The sequence below is a fragment of the Asterias amurensis genome, chromosome 14 (genome assembly GCF_032118995.1).
Source record: "Asterias amurensis chromosome 14, ASM3211899v1".
Classification (NCBI taxonomy): domain Eukaryota; kingdom Metazoa; phylum Echinodermata; class Asteroidea; order Forcipulatida; family Asteriidae; genus Asterias; species Asterias amurensis.
This window is the reverse complement of record NC_092661.1, coordinates 15,888,785-15,913,114: the sequence shown is the minus strand read 5'-3', so window position 1 is coordinate 15,913,114 and position 24,330 is coordinate 15,888,785. Positions and strand designations below refer to the sequence as shown.

Below are 24,330 nucleotides of genomic sequence, written 5' to 3'. Positions count from 1 at the left end.
CTAAGGTTTATTGAAATATGGTTTGTAACTAGACCCAGTGGGGCGCTGTTTTCAAATATTTCATTAATACGACCGATTGACAATTTAATTTCCAATTTTTGTCAACGATTTCTTGTAACATCTAAGTGTGTTGTTATGGCCAGGTATCTAAATGGGATAAAGTCAGGAAAAGTTTCCGTATGGCGCCACCACTTTTTCATTCGAAATAAAATAATATAGTATCTAATTTACCTGACTGATATATCCCTTTTTGTAAAAATGAGTGAAAAAGTGGTGGCGCCATATGGAAAGTTATCCTAAAGTCAATTTGACTGCCCGTCTAATTAAGTTTTATAAAATTGGGTCATCTTCCATTGCAAATACCGAATACGTACACAAAGGATGCTGTTTGAGTTTTGTCCTGCCCCTCCTAAACTAAATTTCTATCCTCTGTTTATGTTGATGATAAACCTCGAGATGAGGTGTGGCATGGTCCAGCGTAGTGCCACTATTGAGCTGACCAGTGCGTATACGGCGAAGTTAAGACAATGGACATACTAAACTAATTAATGTTATGACAGCCCTCATCACTGCAGAGTTTTAAATACTATTTTTTTTAAAGGATTTGGGTACCTTTTCAAAATGTCCACAGATTTACATTAAACTTACAGGGTTTGAAGATAATGATAGTGGAAAGCTTCCCTTCAAATTTTACTTACTGGAAGCTGTAGTTTTTGAGAAATTAGTAAAACAGTCTCATGAAAATACGTTTGTAAAATAATATAATTAAAATAATTTTCGTCCCATGAGACGAAAATTATTTTTATGACATAGTTATACTCATTTCCCAAAAACTACAGCACTTCAGCACGTAATATTTTCAGGGAAGCTTTCTTCTATCATTATCTTCAAACTGTGTAAGTTTAGTGTAAATCTGTGGACTTTGTGTTTTTTTGTCCTACAAAAGTAACATAGACCCTTTAAGAACTGTAGTAATTAGGTATTCCCCGCCATTTTCAACAACAGTTCATCTCATTTAACTCGTTTGCATACGAATCAGTAATCGACGGCCAAAAAGGAGTAATATATGCCTTTTAAATTCAATATCACCCTAGCATTCAATTGGTCAAATCTATGATCCTTTAACTTAATATATAGGTTACATGGATCATTCAAATTCGAAAAAGCCAGTAGTTAAAGGTTAGTGAGAATGGTAAATGAGTGAAAATTCAACTGAAGAGTGGTGAAATTCCTGTAATGAAATAGAATGACCGAAAACATGTAGTCCTATGCAAGAAAACGAAATTGAATGCATAATCAATAGTAGTAGCTAGAACACCTAGCCTTAATAGATAGTTTGGATGATTCAAGGGTAATTCATGCTGCGAGGATTTGAAGGCGTGTTGATGAACTAAATTTATTTTTGCTGAAATTGGCTGGGAAGCTAGGCCTAAAAAGCAATGGTACACATGGATGCATGGTGATTCTAGTGAATGGCGCTGTACTGTACTCACCGTAAACGAATTTGTAACTTGGTGTTTAGGCGAATAACGAACACCACATTCAGAGTTGAAACAAACGCGTCTCTAACAGCGGTTTTTTATTCCATTATAGTTTCTGTTTGCAGACGATTATGAAGAGAAATCAATCATTATGCGTAATATGATTATCACTATGTTCAGCCTCCGGTTGCGATCAGAGCGGCAGTTAATGTTGGGTAATTTTCAGAGCCGTTTAACCGGAACTACTTGATAGTGACCCTTTATGATCAACAATACGACAGCACATGGGCATTAATAATGCCGCAACAAAAAAAATCATGTTCAACATGTTTCAGAGATGAGTGTACATTTTGCACGGTGTTTCCCACATCACCCACAGTACAGGGCCTACGTATAGCCAGAAAAGACCCATGGTTGTTTGGGAAAAGGCCCGTCAGTGACAAGTTGATTTATGTTTGTTTTAATGTACACACTGATTCCACATTATTTCGTTGTGCCTGGATGTGTCTACAACAAACGCCGCTTGTGTGTGCGCTGTAATGAACCCTGCCTCGCCCCCCCCCCCCCCCCAAAGAAAAAAACCTGACACCGTAAATGTTTCTTTTTATAAATTGCCCGACATAGTGCAATGATAGAGCATTTTAGGCATCACTAACAGGTTTTCCCCGCCATTTTCTACAAGTTGCATGTTGTTTACGGGTTTATTCAATTTGTCTGCAAATGGGATGCTCCGTTAAAAATAAGCATTCTACAACAAACGGAAGTAGGCATATATACTTCTTTTTCAATAACAGTTAAGCATTCACTGATGGTAACAATAAGAATATCCTTCAATTTCATTAGGTTACCACAAGATCATTTGTGTTGTTGTTGATATAATGAAGAAGCGACTTCGGCTTATAAACTCAATCCGAACTACTCGCTCGCAAATCTATGGCCGAACGGGGCTTATGATCTATGTGAGCAAACAGAGTGGACGTTTTTTTTGTGACGATTTTTTTCGGCCTGCCTTACGAACTTCATGGACGGGCTCAGGCGGGTTTGATCGGAATGATGCTCCTGAACTTTGAGAATGATAACATATTTCGGGCGACCATCCCTTCCTGCAATATAGACGGAGTGGTAAGGCAATGAGGACGTGTGAACGGAATTTACGTAGACTAGGAAAAAGGGCGATCGGGCGTCATAATTTGGGTACGTCCTATTATGTGCACACACAGACCGGCCATGCCAAAAGTGTCGCAGCCCAAGTGTCCGCTCATAATAGCATAATATTGCAAATTTGATTCGACATGCGTCCATGACGTCATATTGCTGATCAGCATTGCGTGCCAACTGCTTCTCAGCTGACAAGCCGTTGTACAAAGATTTTACAAAGTTAATAAAATAAACTATAATATAATACTGGGTCCGTTTTAGCACTCCGTTCACAGAGACCCAAAACCCATGATTACCAGAATTTAAGTGACCCGTATTATAATTTCTGGCCAAAGCTTTTACCTTCTACCTAGCATGCTCCTAGCCAGACCAAATTTGGCCCAGTTATAAGTCTATGACCGACGTCATTGCATGCAACGCAACATTGACATTCCAATATGACAGGAGATTCTGTCCCCCATCGGTGAACTTTGTCTACAAACTTCTTCAGGAACCGCCCTCTTTTGGAGCATCCTCCTCCAGCCCACATTAGTTTCCCATTGGGGACAGAATCTCACTGGTTAAGGGGTGTTTGTATTTGGAGGAGGGTGAACAACTCGACTAGCACTGGGACCTAATAGCTGAGGATTTAATAGAGTTCAAGGGTCAATTGAATAGTTTTCCCCTTTAGTGAAAAGCGGTGAGACTTCTAAGTATGTTTCGTGTATGTTTTTATTTGCACTGATGCTATTGACCCATTTCACCTGACGTCATCATCAGAATAATCTTGGATGCGCCATTTTGGTGGTCAATGTCAACGTGTGTTTATTCAGAGAAGTGCGCATTTTAGGCGACGCGGCGTTTACACACCAACATGGTGAGCGTGGCATCAGTCGCCGTGTGTGACGTGCGTGCAAGGGGTCAATAATAGGAGCTTAATATTAAACTCAACAGATCCGTTCAAGGTTGTGTTTACCTGATCATTTATCTAAAAGGTTTTTTTTGTACGTGCACCTCACAAACAAGTGGTCACCAACACGAAGTGCAAAATGATACACAATGGGCATGCAACACACAATTATACCGTTGCAAAACATCATTAGACTTAAACAAATATAGTAAAAGATTTATCTCTCAAAAAGTTTGCCATACAAAACACACCAATATATTTAAATCCAGCAATAAAGTTAACTATACATGTACAAAAATGGGGGCCTATCGAACTTAACAACATGGTGAGCGTGGCCGGCATCAGTCGCCGCGTGTGACGTGCGTGGGGAGTGAGTATGGACTTTTTATGTGTTCACGGCATAGAGCTATAGTTATTGGTTCGCGGTCATCTTTTTAACATACGGTCGCTAGAAAACGACAAGTAAATAAGTCTTTCGCACTTACTTCAGCGCGCATGCGCTTATTACGTCACGAACTAACCACTAGTCGACGATTGTACCCTGATCGAACTTGCTCCTAGATTATAAAACGTTTGTGTGATACTGCCAAAATATTGTATGCAATTTGTCTAATTTGGCCAAGATCAGGTGCATAAAGCTGTATAGGGGGGACTGTGGCTAGGTAGACATTACAGTGGAATGATTATCACTCTATGTTATTTTGTTTATCTATCACACACTAATTTCGAACCATTTGGTGGTTATACGGTGCATGGTTGCACTCATAAAACATCGTGTCAAGTGCATCCACTATCAATAGCTTACACCCTTTGATACAGAATCACCACGTACACGGTGAAACTATGTACAAATGATGCGCATCAATACACATCTCCAGGCAAAATTACATAAAGTAGTTCCGGTTAGCTCTGAAAAATTACACTCAACCCCATTGTGGTCTGACCTACTATATCGCAAATTGACTGAAGCTGTAGGTAGTAATAGTCATATATGATTGATTTCTCTTCAAAAAGTACCGTCTTTAACCAGAAACTTGGAAGGGAAAACTGCCGATAGATGATTGTGTTTATTTCAGCTCCTAGTTCGGTGTTCATGATTTGCCTACACACCCATGCATGTGAGTAATGCAGTCACTATAATCATGTATACCATTGCTTCATAGGTCTTCCCTTATCCGGCCGCATTTTTGGGGGGCCCTTTAGAAATGCCATCCTCAGAAATTGTTTTATTTGTAAATTGTTTACAAGGGTTCTCTGTTTTTATTCGATTTAAAACAATGTCCCATTGACAATCACTATTAAACGACAATGGCAATTATTTCGTAGTGCAGAATAAAAAATGTTCCTGGCTGATTTCGCGCAATCAAATTCACGCAAACGTTTCCCTATAGTTCATTCAAACTATAGTTTTTCTTTTTTGGGGTACTATTGGTGATTTCATTTAATTACGTTTTTGTGCAAATTAATTCGTTCTTCTCATTCAGTTTTTCGGTTACTCTTATTCACTTAATTACAGGCATTCAAAACTACAATTTCACCATGCTTCAGGTAAAATTTATACTGCCTTTAGAAACACATGGTCCAGCCTCGCGCTATTTAAATAGATTTCTGTATAATTCTTCCTATAAAATTGGATGGTCTTATTTTACCAGTGAATGCTAAACTTCCTTTGACTGTGAAAGCTGATTCATTTTCAAATGAGCCGGATGTTAATTTAAAGGCAGTGGATCGGACACTATTGGTAATTACTCAAAATAATTATTAGCATATTAAAAACCTTACTTAGTGACGAGTGGGGAGAGGTTGATAGCATAAAACATTGTGAGAAACGGCTCCCTCTGAAGTTTTCGAGAAAGAAGTAATTTTCCACGAATTTGATTTCGAAACCTCCGATTTAGAATTCGAGGTCTCGAAATCCACCATCTAAACGCACACAACTTCGTGTGACAGGGTGTTTTTCTTTCATTATTATCTCCCAACTTCGACGACCAGTTGAGCTACAATTTTCACAGGTTTGTTATTTTATATGTTAAGATACACCGAGTAAGATAACTGGTCTTTGACAATTACCAATAGTGTCCAGTGTCTTTAAATGCTTAAATTGTTGAAATTGGCCGGAAAACTTATCTTCGATATAGTTCTCAAAAGCTGTGTTTAAAACCGCCTGCAGTGCGAAGCCCGTTGTCAGCACATGCATTGTAACATTATAAGTTATCACACAAGCGCGAGTGGAATACGGAAAAATATAGCGCTTCTGCGTCCCATATCCAACGAGGCCGAAGGCCGAGTTGGATATGGGACGCAGACGCGCTATATTTTCCGTATTTCCACGAGCGCGCGTGTGATAACGTATTTATCTTCAAGCAAACTTGGCGCGTGACATAGAACACACAAGACGCATGGTAGTGATATTAGCCTCATTGGCACGATACCCTAAGCTGGACCATGCGACACCTCATCTTGAGGGGTGTCATTAACAGGGGACAGTGGTTTGGTAAGGAGGGGCAGAAAATAACTTCTGCACGTAAATGAACACCACAAAGGCCGAATAATTCTTACACTGGTTGAATGGTGGAATTCCTGTATGATCTAAATGGACGTTTTCTTCTGACCACCGATCGGGATAGTCGACTATTAAAAAATATAACAATATTTTGTTTGTTGTCTGTTTGTTTGTTTGTTTGTTTGCTGTTTTTTATTTTTTTTATTTTTTTTTATTCAATACGAAAACTGGTGATACGAAATGTTACACATTGGTGACATTATGGCGGAGTGATACACGGAAGTTAATGTGTAATGTTAGTAAGCCTATTGCGTGACATGGGAATTTCCAGGTTGTTCAAAGGTTGCTCCGTCGTCAGTGTGTGTTGTGGCAGGCCTGTTATTATGCTATGTTGTTGTCGTGAGTTGGCACCGTCGGGGTCAGAGTATAATTTGTTGTATACGTTAAAGAGAGACCCGACACAACAGCGGGTATAAACCACCAGACCTGTACAATTTAATCTCTATGAGGCTTGGTGTTATTCAGATTTTATACGAGTCTTTCGCAGGATAAACAAAAATATAAAAGCACAATTCGAAATTAGCACACTCAGTAAAAACTTTGCGATGTTAAATTCACTTGTTTGTTTGTTTGTTTGTTTGCATGTGTATAACCCCCACCTTGGAGTGGCCGTCCGGTGTGGCAGTCGAGATTCTGTGGTCCCCCTCCCCCCACCATCGGCATAATTATAATGTCAAACTGTGTACAATTGTTTTGGGATAGCGCCCTCTTTTGAATCATCCTCATCACAAGCCCACGTTAATTTTCGGTATGGGGACCAAAATCTCAGTGGGACATAATTCCCTGGGACACCGATAATGTGATGTTAGGCGATCTGTCGAAACACGCAAACCCAAACATAAACGTAAGGTGACGAGAGGCTGAGATGATTTAGCTCAGGATCATACAACATCCAAAAAAAAAGATTATTGCTCTTTATTCGATCTCGACAAAACAACGACCAAAGTACAATACAAGGCAAAATGAAGAACTCGTAAAACCAAAACTGAAACAACACATCAATAAAGAAGATGTCTGGAAGATCACATCAGATCTCTGGAAATTGTCGACTTCCAGAGATATTTCATCATGGGCTGAAAACATTCTGGAAAAAATACTGTCAAGAATCCAAGAAAAATATCTTTGAAAGACAATTCATTCTAATTTTAGGATGTTGTCATCGCGAGGTAAAACTACTACGTCGACGACACTTGTTCAACATTTAATGTAATTAAAAATGTGTGTTTAATGCAAGTCCGCCCCAAAAATTAGGCTAAAAGCCACTCTTGGTATAGGGCTACAAGAAGAAAAATTATTTAGTGTGAAAAGAACTCAAGGGAGCCGAAGGTAGGAGTTGATATTCCTCTTAAAACAGTCACATAGATTGTAAGATGGCGGGAAACATGCACCAACCAAGGAGTTCCAAAATAGATGCAGTATACGTGGAAAAAAAAGCTGTTGAAATGGTCCCTTTAGGCGTAGGCCTAAGCTGTTCTTCATCTCAGCAATTCAATTGAGTATACGGGTGAGAAGAAGCAGAAAGTCTGGTTTCAATCTCAAAATTCTGATAGGAGGAACTAGGTTGGACACACTGGTGGCATATTTACCAAGAAAATAATCTGCAGAAAAGACAGAGGCTGCATGGCTACAGACATACGGTGGGAACGAGGTTGTAACGTTGATCCTAACACTTCACCAACACGTTGACATCCCGAGACATTATAATCGGTTTGTTGTCGAGTCATAGTACGTGAATTATTATCCTATCATCTTGCAGTAAATCGCACAAAGGATATCTCTCAAAAAGTTAGATGGCGCTTCCAGGCCCCCTTATTTAAAATACAAATGTTGCGCAGTACCTCATGGCATGGGAACGTTACGTTCCTTTGTATTAGAGTGATTAGAAAGTCCAAAGATCAGCCGAAGATCGCTTCAGGTCTTTACACGAAGTTTGCCTCGAGTAAATCATATAAATATTGTACCCAAAAGTCGTCATCATGGATCCACAAAACATAGGCTATGTGATTCTGGATTTGGTGTTTTTTTATGTTTAGATGTTTATTTGCAGAACATAAACATTTACAGATTTACATAAAACCTACACGGTCTAACGATGATATAGTAGAACGAAATCCCGAAATAATTATTTCTGTCTGAAATGTAATATTTGACGAGAAATAATTAAAACTAATATCCGGTTGGAGTTTATCGCTCAATGAACGTTTTATGTACTCGATGCCATGCAATGTGTAATCGGTTTTTGCACTATTTTCTTGTGACCCAGATAACTAATCGATCTCAAACTTCTACAGTTTTATGTATGTATTTTAACAGCTGCTCGAGCGAAAAACGTATAACGGTTGCTGATTGGCTTATTGATAGTTTCTTTCTTGATAAATTAAATGTAAATTGTTAAATGTAGTTTATATTTTGATCATGTACACTCTGTTGCAGTTATTGATAACAAAAGTTGGCCCAACCTTAAAGTTTAAAAAAACTAGAAACACTACTGCCGTTGAAGGCATCTATGGCTATATGACAAAACGGAGTTCAAACATAACATGACGTAACATGAGTGACGACATTACAGTGCTTTTTGCGAATCTTTCTGAAAAGCACATAATATGTTAAAGGAAACGTTGCCTTGGATCGGACGAGTTGGTCAAAACAAAAGCGTTTGTAACCGTTTTTATATAATGCATATGGTTAGAAAGATGTTTTAAAAGTAGAATACAATGATCTACACAAGTTTGCCTCGAAATTGCGTGGTTTTCCTTCTACTGTGCGAACTAACACGTTCGGCCATTTATGGGAGTCAAAATTTTGACCCCCATAAATGGCCGACGTGTTAGTCGACGAGGTAAAAGGAAAACCACGCAATTTTGAGGCATGTTTGTGTGGATCATTGTATTCTACTTTTACAAGATCATTCCAGCCATATGCATTTTATAAAAAACGGTTGCAAACGCTTTCCAAAGACCAACTCGACCGATCCAAGGCAATGTGTTCCTTTAATAGGAGAAGTGTATAGGAGAAGTGTATTCACATTTAAATCATTTCTGTTTAAACACTTTAAATCCTATGAGGAAATCGTATTTGTTTTACTGCATCATTTCAAAGGCACGTCAGTGACCAGGGGCATATGGAGGAAATCGCTTTCGTTTGCCTCCGTAAAGTTTCAGGCCTGAATTTGCAAAGGGCCACTGTATCGATTCATGGTTGACATTTCTGTCCCCTTTACGATCGATCCTTACAGGAACTTTAGCCACCATGGACGGCATCTTGAAACCACTCAAGACATTAGAAGACTGGAATGAAGCAATGGATGCTGCCAGGTTTGATTGCAATCATTCTATGGCACAGATCGCTCCCAGCAAGAGCAAGATTAGGGCATCCAGGAAAATGGCGTTTCTCTCTGCATTTCCAACAGTCGTCAAATCACAACAAGCCAACTGTGAAGTAAAACGCACCGGAAGTCAACCTAAGAAACACGTGTCGAGGTAAATAACTTCAAGGATCCGTATTTTGTTGTCTAATCAATTAAACATTGTACAAGCAGTGGACATATTATGTCCTAAAACTGTGCAGAAGAAAGAAAACGAACTCTATGAAAAAAAATGTAACTGTTCATTTAGTGTTGAAATTATATCTGAAATTTCATTTCTAATAAATTAATTTTTGGCATCTGTCGCTCACACCACACTTGAATTAGGGGGTCTTATCAACATTGTCACTAGCGCACAAACCATACACTTTTAATTATCCTCTACCTCCCACAAAAGTGTACGAAAAAAAATCTCCACATACAATAAGAGGTACTAGTGTTCATAGGTTTTGGAGGTACGTCGGCCGGTCGAACACGTCACAGCCAATGAACAGCTCTCCATGGGTAGCTCCACCCACAATTTACATACACGGCGAAAGTTGCACAATGTTCCTTTAATTATTGTGAATCATTGACAAGGACTCATGCATCGGACTCTGCGATGACGAAACACCTGGTACGCTTACCCGCGCTATTTAAAGGCAAATGAATATACATGTACAGTGTGATTGTGACGTATCAAGTAACACAAAGAGTTCCCTCTGTTAAAAAAAGGTGCAGACTGTCTACACTCAAGTTGGCTGTTTTTGGAACTCTTTGTTTCACTCGGTATGTCACAATCACACAGTTTATTCATTCGCCTTTGATATTGCAAGGTGTTTCGTCATCGCAGAAGCCGATGCATGAATATTCACCCTGTAAATAAATGACTTACAATAAAGGAACCTTGTGCAACATTAGTCGTGTATGGAAATTGTGGGTGTAGCTACGTGGTCGACCGGCCGACGTACCTCCAAAACCTATGAACACTACTTAGACGAGCAGATATAATTCCCTAATGTCCTGCGTAGGCCTATAAGACACGACAGCTTATATTTGACTTTCGAAAAGTAAAAAAAACAAAAAAAAAACAACAACAACAACAACAACAACAACAACAACAACACTGCGTCTTTTAAAAAATATATACATTTATGGCCAAAAGGGCCATGAGTGAAGCTAAGTTTGTAAAGTTTGACGTTGTTTCAGAAAACGAAAGCGCACGGCGGGTTTTAACCCATTCTCCCCAGCGCACTGTTAGGCCTACGCTTGTAGAATTGCCAACAGCATTGTATTATTCGTTCAATTCTATAGTCACTGATTATAACGATGAATCGTTTTATTGCAATTCAATGTCCTTTCTAGATCCGGACCAAGTACAGATCAGAAAATCCAGATTTTTGTTCGTAGCTCAGTCGCAAAAACTATCAGTCTACGGCTATTGGCATCCACATCAATATGCAACCTGAAAGGAATACTGCAAGAAAAATCAGGAATTCCACTGGAGAAGCAGTATCTTTACACCATGAAGGGTCTACTGGTAAATGCACCTCATTTCTTTCTGTTTCTCTTGCGTATCTACACTTGACAACTAATTACTCAAAATAATTGCTAGCTTTAACTTTTTGCGTAACAAGCAATGGGGAACTGTTGATAGCATAAAACATTGTGAAAAACGGCCCCCTCTGATCTGAAGGAACGTAGTTTTTTTTTTGAAAGAGGTAATTTCTCACTCTATACTTCATCAGCTGAAGCCTTTTTATTATGCATCCGTATATGCAACAAAGGTGTTTATCCTTTCATTATTCTCTTGCAATTGACTATTGAGCCTAAATTTTCACTTGTTATTTTATGCACATGTTGGTATACACCAAGTGAGAATACTGGTCTTTGATATAATAAACGTGTCCATCGCCTTTAAAGGATTTGGGTACTTTTTGTAACACAAAACACAATGTCAACATATTTTACATTAAACTCACACCGTTTGAAGATAAAGATAGTAGAAAGCGTAACATAAAATTGCTGAGGTGCTGTAGTTTTAGAGAAATGAGTCACGAAATTACGTTTTACACGCTAAACTAATTTTCGTCTCCAGAAACGATATTATTTTCGTGACTTGTTTTACTCATTTCTAACAAACTACAGCACGTACCTCAGCAAATATAAGGAAATCTTTCTACCATACATTTTCTTCAAACTGCGTGAGTTTGATGTAAATTTGTGGCATTGTGTTTTGTGTCCATACAAAAAGTACCCAAATCCGTTAACACCCACACACCGCCAACCACATAATTAATTGTTGTTTTATAGGTTTTTGGTTTTCCAACGTTCATGTCTTGCTCTCATTTTGTTCCTCTTTCCAATAAAGCTTTGTGATGCACTGTCACTGGAGGACCATGGCTTAGAGTGTGATGCAAACTTGGAGCTGCAACTCGTTCCCGGTTTGATGGGCGGTTGTAGGAAACGTAGGCCTAAATCAGGTAAGGTCTATAAGCCTGTGTTTTTAATTAACGTTTGGGATTTTGTTTTTGCTGTTTATGTTTGTTTGATGGTGTTGTGTTCGTACGTCGTCAAAATAGGTAATAAACAGACAAGGAAACGAGTGTAACGTGCGTCCATACTCTGGTTCTATTCACGTGGTTATAAAACAAAGCAAAACTACAGAGCTCTCGTACCACGAGATCTCGCGTTAAACTATGACATCATACTCTATAAATAGATCACTGAGTCTGCATACACTACAGAGGGTTGACGTGTTTTCGTTGTTGTTTGCTTCGTTGTCTCAGCAAGATGTGAATGATTACCATGTTGCGAGGTTAACGGAGGCCTATAGGTTGCTGCCAAACTCGCAAAATGTGTGCGAGTTACATGAACATGCATGCTGATGTGTACTGCCTGTGTGTTTGCTCTGCAGACAAACCCAGACAGAAAACAAACTAACTCAAATCCTGTTCAATATGAAACACTGATTTATTCATTCTTCAAGAACAACAACTTGTTCAATCACTCACTCACTCACTTCAGTATATTTTACTACTGTCTGCGTTGCTGCTAGAAAGGGTAACAACGCATCCTGCCAGCAGAGCACCTGGATAATCTTATCTTATACATTTTGTTATACAATGTTATACAACAACAAATGCGCGTGTCAATTCGTCCAATCACTGCGCAGTTAAAGTTCAGGCAGCTGCCGGCCTTTGCTTCCCATAATATGAGGACGGGGCCACTCCTATACACAGTGTACAGTTTGAGATCGTTACATACAACGCCTTGTTTGCGGAATATGTGTTATATAGACTTTTATGTGGGTTGGTTTTTACCGTGGTGAACCAATTCTCACTCTAAATTTCCCCTGTGAACAGGAGGGCAGAAAAAGGCTGAGCCGACGCCACCACGACAAGGTGAGAAAGTTCATGGTGGTCAGTCTGAGATGTCGCCACGGCAAGAAGAACCTCCATCTGGAGCTGCCTCGGCTGACAGTGTTAATTGTCAGTCTGAGCCAACGGCACAAGAAGATACACCAAGCGGGGCCTCCTCAGCTGAAAGTGTTCCACAATCCAGCCCTTCTCCTCCAGCAAGCAAATATCACCAACAACCAGTATTCAATCTCAACTTTAATAAAAGTGTCTGTACAATTGGACCGAGTTCGGGTAACACTTATAATTTCGGTAAGTTAGAAGGTCTATGAGTTTTGTTATGCAATACGTGGAGGTGCACCCTTAGTGTCCAATTTCATTCTATTTTCAATTTTCTGTTTTGCCATTTTCAGGAGATTTTAGATTTTCTTGAGCAAATAGTGATGTCATGTCCTGCAGGATCTCATTGTTGTAATTAGTTTATGTACAAAATATGCACAGAATTTATGATATTTTATTGTATACTTTTTTTTCTTTCTTCAGTGATTTGTTTGTGTGTCAGTTCATGACATTAAACCAGATAATTTTTTTGTCACAATTTCGTTTTACAAGCAATTTTTGAGGTTTAACAGTTTATCGGATGAAACAAGTGCCTCCATGAAGTGACATCATTTCGACAGCGCCCTCAGTTGTTCAGGGAAGAGAGGAAAATGTGTGTTCCAGAAACAGCGTAGTAATAAACTACGCAAACAGAAACAAAATACATATTATCTGCTGTCTCATAGCCGTTTCAATATAATTTTTTGTCAGGTATTCCGATAACAGCTGATGTACAAAGACACGGCGAGATAGATAAAGCACTGACTGATCACCTACTTGACATGTTACAAGCACTGTTCAATGATTACAAAGTGATGATCGGACTGAGGAACTTCCTCCGCACAGTCTCAGCTCAGCTAGCAGACATTGTGCCTGGATCGGTCAAATTGATTGCTCAAGTAACCAGCCGAGAAGGTCTGGATAAGCTCTGGGCTATGTACCAGTCTGGAGAGCTCGCCAAAAGACTCACAGAAATTCTCATCACAGATGAACTGATGGAATCGGAGACCAAGAACGATATTACTCTCAAAGTGACGATGATGGAGAGTGATTACAGAAAGGGATGCGAATGGTTTGGTGAGTAGGCAACATTTCCGGGTTTTTTGGTCATTCAAGCTAACAAAATATTGTCATTGAGATGATCAACTGCGTTCCCACGTGTGGTATTCCACATGTCCCATTAATGATTTGTATCCTATTTTTGCTTAGCAGGAAGTTTTCTAAGCAACGTTTGCTGCTAAAGCAGCTCTATGAAATTGGCCCTAGAAATGACCATTTGCTGTGGAGACCAATTGGCTAACCCCCCCCCCCCACCCCCACCCCCCCCCCCCCCAAAAAAAAAAAATCGTGATTGGGGAGGGGGCTCCGAATGATCATATTCACACCATGAAACTTGAGTTTGAGTGACTGTTTTGAATCTAATTTCAGAATCAATCGAGGAGAAGTTACCTGAGCGTATGGCAGATTGGACGGCAGGCCAAGTGAAACACTGGCTTCTGGATATTATTAGAGTAAAGAAGCACTCTGTTGAACAACTTTACCATGAAGGATTTGATGGCAGGGCCTTGCTGAGTTACACACGGGACCAGTTAATGGAAGATTTCAACTTGGACAAAATAGGGTCTCGTCTGATCTCAAACGGTAAAGAAGACTGGTTGAAATCCGTTAACAGACAGCCTGAAAAATACATAGAAGTCACGAAGGTGGACAGAGACGAATCAGGTCAAAAGGGTAAAGGGCTCCCTCTCCAGACTACTGATGTCACGATAAGAGCCACCGATGGTACATCCAAAGATGAAACAGACACTCAACGTGATAAACCAAATAAGAAGACTCATTCAATGCACAGCGAAAGTACACAGGTGTTTAATCCTCCCTCGACCACGCATCCACAAACTCCCAAATTCAAAGATAAACACATTGAACCGTCATCCAAACACAGTGAGAGCTCTTCTGTCACGAAGCAAGTTGATGCTGGAAAAACTTGTCCCACTACAAAACCTGTTGGACATTGCAAACCAACATCGCTTGACGAAGCTGAGAAAAAATCCCAACCATCGGTCCGGCCAAAGCAGCGAGTCACCCCATTGAAACAAAAGCAACAACCCATATCCAGCGATCGAAAGAGTACAACACCGATCAATCCCAGCCTCCAGCATCCCACAACAAGTCAAGATGAGCTTGCATTGGAAGAAGGGCATTCAGCACAAACCCCGAGTTCAATTCCTGTTCAATCAGACTGCAAAACTACTGAAATCTCTCCGGAGGTATTAAAGAGAAGTAAGGAGACAGCATCTTCATCTACTTCAGACAAAGAAACCGATGTTAAGAAGCAAATTGGTCAGATTCATGATGAGAGTGGAGCTGAAGGTTCCTCGGCTGCAATAGTTTCACTTATTGAAGCAAGCAAGACATCCACAAGTAAAGATGTGGCTCCTGTGGTTCCCTTCAGCAAGCAGAAGATGCCACCACACAGGCCGATGAGACTGCAGTCCAAAGAATCGCATGCCGAAGAGCCCAGGCTTCGTAAACTACTTACAGGTGATGAACACGGTGAACTAGATAAGTCCTTCTATCCAGTGCTCATTGTAAATAAACCGCCAGAGTCCGTTATGCCATCTGAAAAAACTGATTTGGAACAAGCCTCAATTGCTCAACAGTTTGGTTTTATCAATGGTATTAAATGGGTAACTGTGCTGGACTTTAATTCCAAATCCCTGGTGAATGGCCTTTGTAAACTTTACCACGACGAGCGGATGGTCACATTACAGCAACCCGAGTTGTTTAAAGACGTTGAGTCGGATGTAGAGTTGACAAGCAGAATCGAATTTCCTGAAAAAACACTCTGGATTTTTACGAATGGACGGGAAGACGACCCTAGTCTTGCAACTCCTCGAATGAATCTACAGGACTGGAACAGAGAACGTAGCAGAGACGTCGAGGCGTGTATCACTTTCTTCTCAAAACCGTCAGTAATACCTAAAGGCCGTGCCGTCCTATTGTTCCTTATACTCTCGGATGATGAGATTGATATTATCTGCGACACTTTCAGGAAGATCTCATCTTCCTTTCAAGGCTTGCAGAACATCACGTGCATTGCTGAGGATCCAAAATCATACGCCAAGTTTGTAAGTGGTGTGAGTAGATGGTTCTCTGAAGAAGAAATCAACCAGATAAGTGTCGTGGGTTTGACCTGGGAAGATATGAACCGTATCATGATGCGAATGGAAGGCATACACCAAACTATGGACCACGAGCTACCTTGCCCAGGAGGTCGACCATCCTGTTTCCTCTCCGACAAACAAAGAGAAGAATGGAATGACATAACAGTCATCTACAAGAACGAATGTGAAAATACAGACATGGACGAATCAAACCCAGGCTACGAGAAATTCGCACAACGAAAGGAGTTAAGTTTTTACCATGGAGAAAAGGTTGACTGGTGGAACTTTGCCCTGGGCGATAAATTGATCGGCGGAGGCTGCGGGCATGTCCTGAAAAGAAAAGGGTTTGGCGAACTCTTGCAAAAGATGATTAAACCATTGAACAGTCGTAAGTTCAATGACAGTAAAATTGTCACAGTGACCTTGTTACATGAACCTGGTGCAGGCGGTAGTACCTTGGCTCGCCATGTGTTTTGGGGACTGCACAGAGAACACCGTTGCATCGTAATCAACAAGGTTACCAACAGCACTGTCAACCAAGTAATGGAGGTTCGACGATATGGTTATGAAAACCGAGATGCAGAGGAGATTCCTCCCATTTGTGTACTTGTTGAAAACCTAGATGATATGGAGCTTACCGATCTGATAGCAGAACTTGAGGAAGTGTCCAAGGGCATAGACGTGGGACACGGTGCTGTTTGTGTTCTTCTCCACTGCAAACGAAGTGTGATGTCCTTCAAAATTACCCAAGACAAGTCCAGTCTCGAGGTTGCGTTGTATCATAAACTGGACCCAAGTGAAAAGGCGTGGTTTCAGCGAAAGTATACTGAATTGGAAGACAAGGAAAAGATGTTACAGACTGGGGAGTTTAAGCCAGATAATCTCCTAGCTTTCATGGTCATGAAGGAAGAATTCAACACGGACTATATAAAAAATGTTGTCTCGCGGATACTTCTTGATGTCAAGAATGACGAACTTTTGCTCATCAAATACTGCGCATTCCTGAATTCCTATAGACCTGACTCTGTAATACCAATCTCTTGCTGTGACTCAATGATGGGTAAAAACTCTCCCTTAATGCGACTGGGAGGCAGATCTCATCATATCTCGTCGCCCCGGCAGCCCTGGGAAAAAATGGTTTCCCCATCATTCAATATCATGGTGTTAAGGCAGAACAACGGAATAAAAATTTTCCATAAAAACATAGCAGAAGAGGTTCTGGGTCAAATTATGCAGCAGAACGGGAATCAATCCCGGTTTGACGTCACTGTAGAGTTTTTAAAGAGTGAGTTACTGAAGTCCAAGTCATACAGTCTACAAAACCTCTTTAAAACAACCCATGACCTTCTCATCCGAAGAACCAAGCTGTCAAACGAAGCCAAGACGGACTTTTCTGATCTCATTGAAGCTATTATACTCTCTCACAAATCACAAGCAGCGATTGATATACTCAAACTCGGGTTTGAAATACTCGATGATCCCTTTGTTGCGCAACAGGTTGCTAGATTGTATCTCAAAGAGTCAGAGTTTGGTAAAGCAAGCACTTATGCTGATAAAGCGTTGAATCTGGATTTAAAGAATGCTTACTTTTGGGATACCAAGGGAAGAATCCTTAAGAAATACTTGACAAAGCTCTCGCAGCCATTCTTAGATGAACACCAGGTCATGGAAGATGGCCTTTGCCGTGATTTCACATCTAAGTCATTCGAAGCTATGAAGGTCTTCCGTAATTCTTACGAGGTATCCAAAGAGAAGATGCAAACGGAATACACAGGTTTGTATGCTGTGGTTGACGTAGCTTTCAGACTGCTGAAGGTTATTTACACGTGTGTGGAACCACTGAGAACCCATGGAGGCAAAACCCAACACTCCAAACCTGATTTGAGTCCAGAGCTTGAATCCACACTTGACAAGCTTAAGAACCGAATAGAATATGTTCTGAACTTGATGGATGACATAACTACCTATTACAAAGACGGTTCGCATGCACAGGTGGCTAAAAGGACACTGGATGAAGTGAAGGAGTACCTGAGAAAGTACACAAGTCTGTATGAGAAATACTTTGCAGACTCACTGTCGGGTAATTATAGATACCCGGTTCCCACCAATGTATTGGATGAGCGCCGTTTCAAAGTCAAACAATTAAAGTGTGACCAGTTCCGTGATATCTTTGACCTAGCTCGAGCAAAGAACGATAACACTCTGCTACAAGCTCTTCAACTGTTAGGGCAGAATTCAAGTGATTACAGTTTTTTTGATTTGAAAACTCAGATTCTTGTTCATCTGGCTCTGTCTTCGATGGGTAAGCCGATAATGAAAGCTGACGATGTGTATCAGAAGTTCGTTCGACCCCTTTTTAAGGAAAGAGACCGAGATGGCAATTTCTACCCTCCGTTCTTCATGATGATGTTCTTATGGCCATTGGAGGGCGTCGAATCAGAGAGAAAAGATAGGAACGACTTGTCTTACTATTCTTTTGAATTGACAAAGCGTGGAGACAACGAAGGCCAAGAGCGAGTGAAACGCCATGCAAAATATAACATGAAACCTCGGACATACTTCTTCCTTGGTCAAGGTAAAGATCTGAGGGTGTTCGTTCACATCAGTGAATTGCCGCATGCAGCTCAACACAAACTTGACAAACACGATAAAGACGGCACATTTTGGCATTCGGATTTTGTCAGGAAAAGGTTGCTCCGTCTGAAGGGTGTCCTTATAAGTCCCATGTACCTAGTCTACCGGTCACCCAAAGGGGAGGATATACAAATCAAGCTAGCCGTGCCGTATACGAAACGCACTCCCAGCCAAGAGAAGGTGGAATTTTATCTAGGGTTTAGCTGGGTCGGACCAGTCGCTTATGATGTCACCACAAAAAACAAGAGACATGAACATGAAGATACCGTACTGCGTTTTCACGAAGCCTATCCGAAACACATTCTGTCAGATCAATCGTCAAGACGGTCTGGAAAATCGGACTCGTTGGGCATCAGCAAGCTGGAGAGAAAACGCCAGGACTTGCATATGGAGTTACAGACATTGGACAAGCAGGGAATCAAGGTAAATACATGTAACAATCCTAAACGAGAACTTGCCACAACTTATTTTGCTTGCTGTTATAAAGTCTATGAAATCATCGTGCCCAATATTTCCTTCTGTCTTTTTGATGGTAGACCTTTAAGGGCGAATGCAAGAACGATGCTAACATTATAAGTTAGGATAAACGCTTCTCACTGGCGTCACATTTCTTTAGGAAAACTGTCATTTTGAATTACCATACGACATGCAGTGCGGTTCTCAGCACACTGTTCGCACACTTTAAAAGATGATGAGCAAAAGAGTGAGGCCATCTGAGAATTGTTTACAGACACCAGCAGATGGGAAAATACTTTTATCCATAACAATGTGGCCTCTCAATATGAGAAATGGGTTTTTAAAGTTGTTTTTAAAGGAACACGTTGCCTTGGATCGGACGATTTGGTCTATTAAAAGCGTTTAAAACCGTTTGTTATGAAATGCTGGTGGTTAGAAAGATGTTTTAAAAGTAGAATATAATGATCCACACAAGTATCACTGAAAATTGCACGGTTTTCCTTTTACGTCGCGAACTAACACGGTCGGCCATTTATGGGAGTCAAAAATTTGACTCCAATAAATGACCGACCGTGTTAGTCGACGAGGTAACCAGAAAACCACGCAATTTTGAGGCATATTTGTGTAGATCATTGTATTCTACTTTTACAACATCTTTCTAACCATACCGATTTTATAACAAACGGTTACAGAACGCTTTTCAAGGACCAACTCGACCGATCCAAGGCAACGTGTTCCTTTTAAGACACATGGACACTATTGGTATGTACTCAAAATAATTGTTTACACACATGTACACAAAAACTTCTTTGGTAATGAGCAAGTGTTGAGGGTGCGAAACATTGTGAGAAACGGCTTCCTCTGAAAACGTAGGTTTTTAGAATGTGGTAATTTCTCACCCAAAATATTAAAAGACTCGGCTGAAGCCTTTTGTTTATGCATCTGAAATCACATGATTAAGTAATGCAGCGAGGGTGTTTTCCTTTCATTATTCTCTTGCGAATTATGACCAAAGTACATTCTGGTTATAAAGTGATATCAGTAAAACTTACTTCGATTTTTCTTTTTCAAAACAGACTGAAGAAACCAAACGGAAAAGAGAGGAAATCCTTCGTAATTTGACGAAAACGCAAGCGGATCTGAATGAAGCTTTAGTAAAGTTGGAGGACTCGTTTGAAGACGATGCATTTTAAACGTGAGTCGAGCCTCAAGATGGTCTCCTGGCCCTCATCCTCGTTGAAGATGGACATAATTCCACTGTAAATAATTTGGTAAACTCTTAGGTAATATACAGAATCGGTAAGAACAAACAACATCATTGTTCAATGAAAGCTTATCTGATTACAAAGTTTGTACTAGAATCCTTTCTTCTGTAAATTCCCCATGCAAATAGCATACTCGAAAACATCTTTACCTGGAAATCCTCCAAAACGTAACGGATGGTTTCGATAGTATGCTAAAAACTATGAATGTTTTTTTAACTATTATTCTAGACTCACACAACGGTGTAAACTCAAATGTTCACAGATGTGTTGTATATCACGTATTGTTTGATCACAACATTTGCCCTACCAGCTGCTCAATGTTCTTCTCTACTAATACTGTTATCTTTCAAAAGCAAGCGTGTGCGCTGTTTGAAGAAAGGCACAGCTTGTGTTGCCAAAAATGTTGAGATTAAGCCCTCAAAACTCTCCTGCAACAAGGCCATCATCAAAGCCATCATGTCAGGTTCTTTGTATATACAATGACACCGATAGTTTGTATTCTCAATTTATAAAAGGGATCATGCAGACTAATTTTCATTCCAGTGTCACCCCAAGTGCCTTATGCGAACACTTAGTTAAATATTTCGGAGTATGTGCAACTATTATTGTTGTTACTGTATTTTACGTGTGCAAGTTTGGCTCTTTAAATTAATTTAGCTCCTTTAAGTTTACTGTTTCCCAATCACGAGGTAAGAGAGGGCGGCAGTTAGTGTGGGGTCATCAAGGTAATAATATATAAATAAACGATCATCACTGCATTCTGATCGAACGTCGAGTTGAAACGCGGTTCTTTTCTGAACCAACACTACTCATTTGGAGATTATCATTAATTACGTTACCGCAAACCTTAATAATGTTGGTGTTTGCTTTTGTTATCCCTAAATATTGGTTCATTTCTGTACCGTGTTCTGAGACAATAGTTTCCTAAAATACACTAAGTCCTGGTTTGTGGGCATGATTATATTATTATCCTCAGTAGATTTTGAATCAAACGTTCTAGAGCTTTGTGTGGACTTCGTCCTTGTAGACCCATCAGAACTGTCCTCGTCGAATCGGAAATCCCATTGATTGGCCTAAACGTAAACCTCAAAAACAGTTGAAAGCTCTCCCACTACATTTATTATATAGCTCCAGAACTTCAGCACCCGAAGACAATGAGATATCATCACGGGTCGTGATGTCACGGTAGTTTCAAGATCGGTCCACTCGTTTTATAACGACTTTTAGATAACATTCCCCCGACTATATCTTTGTGAAAAGGCAAACAGTTGAAATGATTAGATGATTATGATTTTTAAGCCTGATATGTTCCGTTTCTGGATGGTATATTTGGTAAACTACGTATACATGTATATTTTGAAGTTTAAATGCGTGTTTTCTATTCTATAGTTCGGCTCATATATACCTTGTGACCCTTTCCCATTTTCTAAACTTCTTCGTGCATAGTGTTTATACTTGATCTTTCAGCTTGTTTTTGAAGATAGCTAGCACATATACTTTTGGTTATTATTATTTACTTTGCTCATTTGCATTTGTATTAAAGTTTTATTTACGATTGATTTAATATAGTGACACCAATATTCAGTGTTTAACCATGGCATCTCATCCATGATTCTATATCACTAATTAATTATTACGTAAACGGTCAGCCGGTTGCTGACCCCCCCTTTTTTTTACTGAGTGATTTAATTTAGTTTTAAAAAGTTTGTCTCCCAGTTTGTTTTTATATGTTCCATAAATAATGTAGAAGTGCCATGAGCGTCACTGGGTGGCGGATCTTAGCGTTATTCTCAAAAGCTATTTCTTCCTCCATGGATACATTTGACTATTGTTAATTTCTCAAAACAATTGTTAGCATCAAAATGGCCACAGATCTTTTTCTTACGCCGCACCGTTTCTTTGGAATAGTCTTCCTGTGCATATTCGCCAAGCTAATACTTTACAATGTTTTAAGTCCTTGTTGAAAACTCATTTGTTTAAAGCTTCTTTTTTGTAGTTTGCCTATTTGTATCTTGTATCTTTCTCTAATTGTTTATTTTATTGTTTCTTTAATGCGCTTAGAGGCTTTTGCATTAGGCGCTTTACAAATGTCTTATTATTATTATTATTATTATTATTATTATTATTATTATTATTATTATTATTATTATTATTATTATTATTATTATTATTATTATTATTATTATTATTATTATTATTATTATTATTATTATTATTATTATTATTATTTTTATTTTTATTTTTATTTTTATTTTTATTTTTATTATTATTATTATTTCATTTTATCACAGCATGCAAAAGAAAGATGTCATATTCCTTTGTGCTGGTAACTCCTCGAGTCGGGCTACGTCCCGTAGCCTTAGATCTCAAGAGTCTTTCTCAGGATCCTCGCTGTTCCCAAAAGCGCTGCCTTCTGTAACAGATCTACCCTCACATTTGTCCCTATTTCATCTAGATGTTTCCCCAGTGCTTTGGGAATGGTGCCAAGTGCCCCAACCACCACGGGGACTACTTTTACCTTTACCTGCCAAATCTTACGAAGTTCCCTAGCCAGGTCCTGGTACTTCTCGATCTTTTCCATCTCCTTCGAAGCTACCCTTATATCACCTGGCACAGCTATGTCAATGAGATGACACATCTTCTTCGTCTTATCTAATAGCACAACATCGAAAAAAGAACGCTCCGGGGATCACCTCGGGAGTCATAGTTTTTAACCATTGCACGAGTAAAAGCAGTCAATATTTGTTTTATAACACCCCAAACATTTCTAAATACTGTACTATTATTATTAAGTTACACACCTGAATGCTACAATCCACGGACGACGCGAATACAGATTGCAAACACTTTTACTGACTGTGTTGCATGATATAGTGTCGTGCAATCCGAAATGGTTACAGACTATTATTTTATCATCCTCGTACACGCAACGGACGTCTGGGTACTGCACGCCGTGTGCTAGTCTGTCGGACTAGCGCACGGCGCCGTGTGCTAGTCTTCGGACTAGCGCATGGCAAACCGACGCACTATCACACGGCCGTCGTCTAGCAAAACTAAGACATGTCATGTGACGCGCTCTAAACCAATGAGCAGGCAGAATACTTGCAAGGGGTGTTATAAATAAGAATAAGAAACAAACAAATCTGCACAGCAACATTTCTGGCCTAATAAACAAAAATGGGACATTCATAGCTCCATGTTCTTTACAACCCACTAGAGCAAGTAAATAGAGGATTATAGAAAGACAAAAATACTACATTGTTTTGCAACTTGTCTCCTTTTCTTCGAAAACTATACGAAAAGTTAAAGCAATAAAATTGAAGACTACTTATTTTCGCTTTATATTGGCATTGTACATAAATATTGTGTTTTACTTGTGGTTTTTTCTTATCTCTCAGTTTCGGTTTAATACAATGGGAGACTTTCAGGACATAAACAATGGAAATTTACCTGGGCCCAATTTCATGGCTCTGCTTACCGTAAGCACAGAATCGGCGCTTACAGAAGCAGGGATTTCACGGGTTAGCGGCGAATTTTGGCTTCTGCGCGTGCGTACTCCCCGTTACTAGTCATTCTAGGCTTACAAGGCTAGCGCAGAAATTTGGCGCTTGCACGTACGCAGGGAATCATGATCGTAAGCGCAGAATTCGGCGGTAAGCAGAGCCATGAAATTGGGCCCAGGGCAAGTCGTTGAATGTCTGTCGTGGTGATAGCTTTCCGACTCTATTCCGAATCTCCCCGCGATTCCTGCGGTATTCTCGCGAGACTGCTGGCCCCGCGACGCGAGACTTTACTGCTCTCACGACTACGGTGCCATTTATTGGGGAGTAGAAGTAGCACTAGTAGCACCAGTGGGCAGTAGCACCAGTTGATGGGGAGTAGAAGTCGTCAACCAGCAGTTCGCGCGAGAGCAGTGATC

The 24,330-nt window shown here is 39.9% G+C and overlaps 2 protein-coding genes across 3 annotated transcripts in view; one reads left to right on the top strand and one right to left on the bottom strand.

Moving 5' to 3' along the window:
• The window catches only part of LOC139947235 (sterile alpha motif domain-containing protein 9-like), a 30,884-nt gene extending 29,184 nt beyond the window's left edge, over positions 1-1,700 (bottom strand). For both annotated transcript variants that reach the window (XM_071945114.1, XM_071945113.1), the window contains exon 1: positions 1,494-1,700. The gene's annotated coding sequence lies outside the window, so the exon portion shown is untranslated. The remainder of the gene's footprint in view (positions 1-1,493) is intronic.
• A 2,754-nt stretch (positions 1,701-4,454) lies between these two features.
• LOC139947476 (sterile alpha motif domain-containing protein 9-like) lies at positions 4,455-22,526 on the top strand. The gene is made up of 8 exons (XM_071945399.1): positions 4,455-4,646; positions 9,327-9,570; positions 10,800-10,974; positions 11,806-11,917; positions 12,800-13,105; positions 13,604-13,969; positions 14,321-19,113; positions 20,223-22,526. Exons 2-8 carry the CDS (start codon positions 9,341-9,343, stop codon positions 20,337-20,339), a joined length of 6,099 nt encoding a protein of 2,032 aa, XP_071801500.1. The 5' UTR covers positions 4,455-4,646; positions 9,327-9,340; the 3' UTR covers positions 20,340-22,526.
• Positions 22,527-24,330: the final 1,804 nt, after the last annotated feature.

Coding starts and splice junctions, on each gene's coding strand:
- LOC139947476 (XM_071945399.1), top strand. CDS start 9,341: ATGGACGGCATCTTGAAACCACTCAAGACATTAGAAGACTGGAATGAA. Junction 10,975..11,805: donor ACACCATGAAGGGTCTACTG/GTAAATGCACCT, acceptor TTTCCAATAAAG/CTTTGTGATGCACTGTCACT. Junction 19,114..20,222: donor TGGACAAGCAGGGAATCAAG/GTAAATACATGT, acceptor TTTTCAAAACAG/ACTGAAGAAACCAAACGGAA.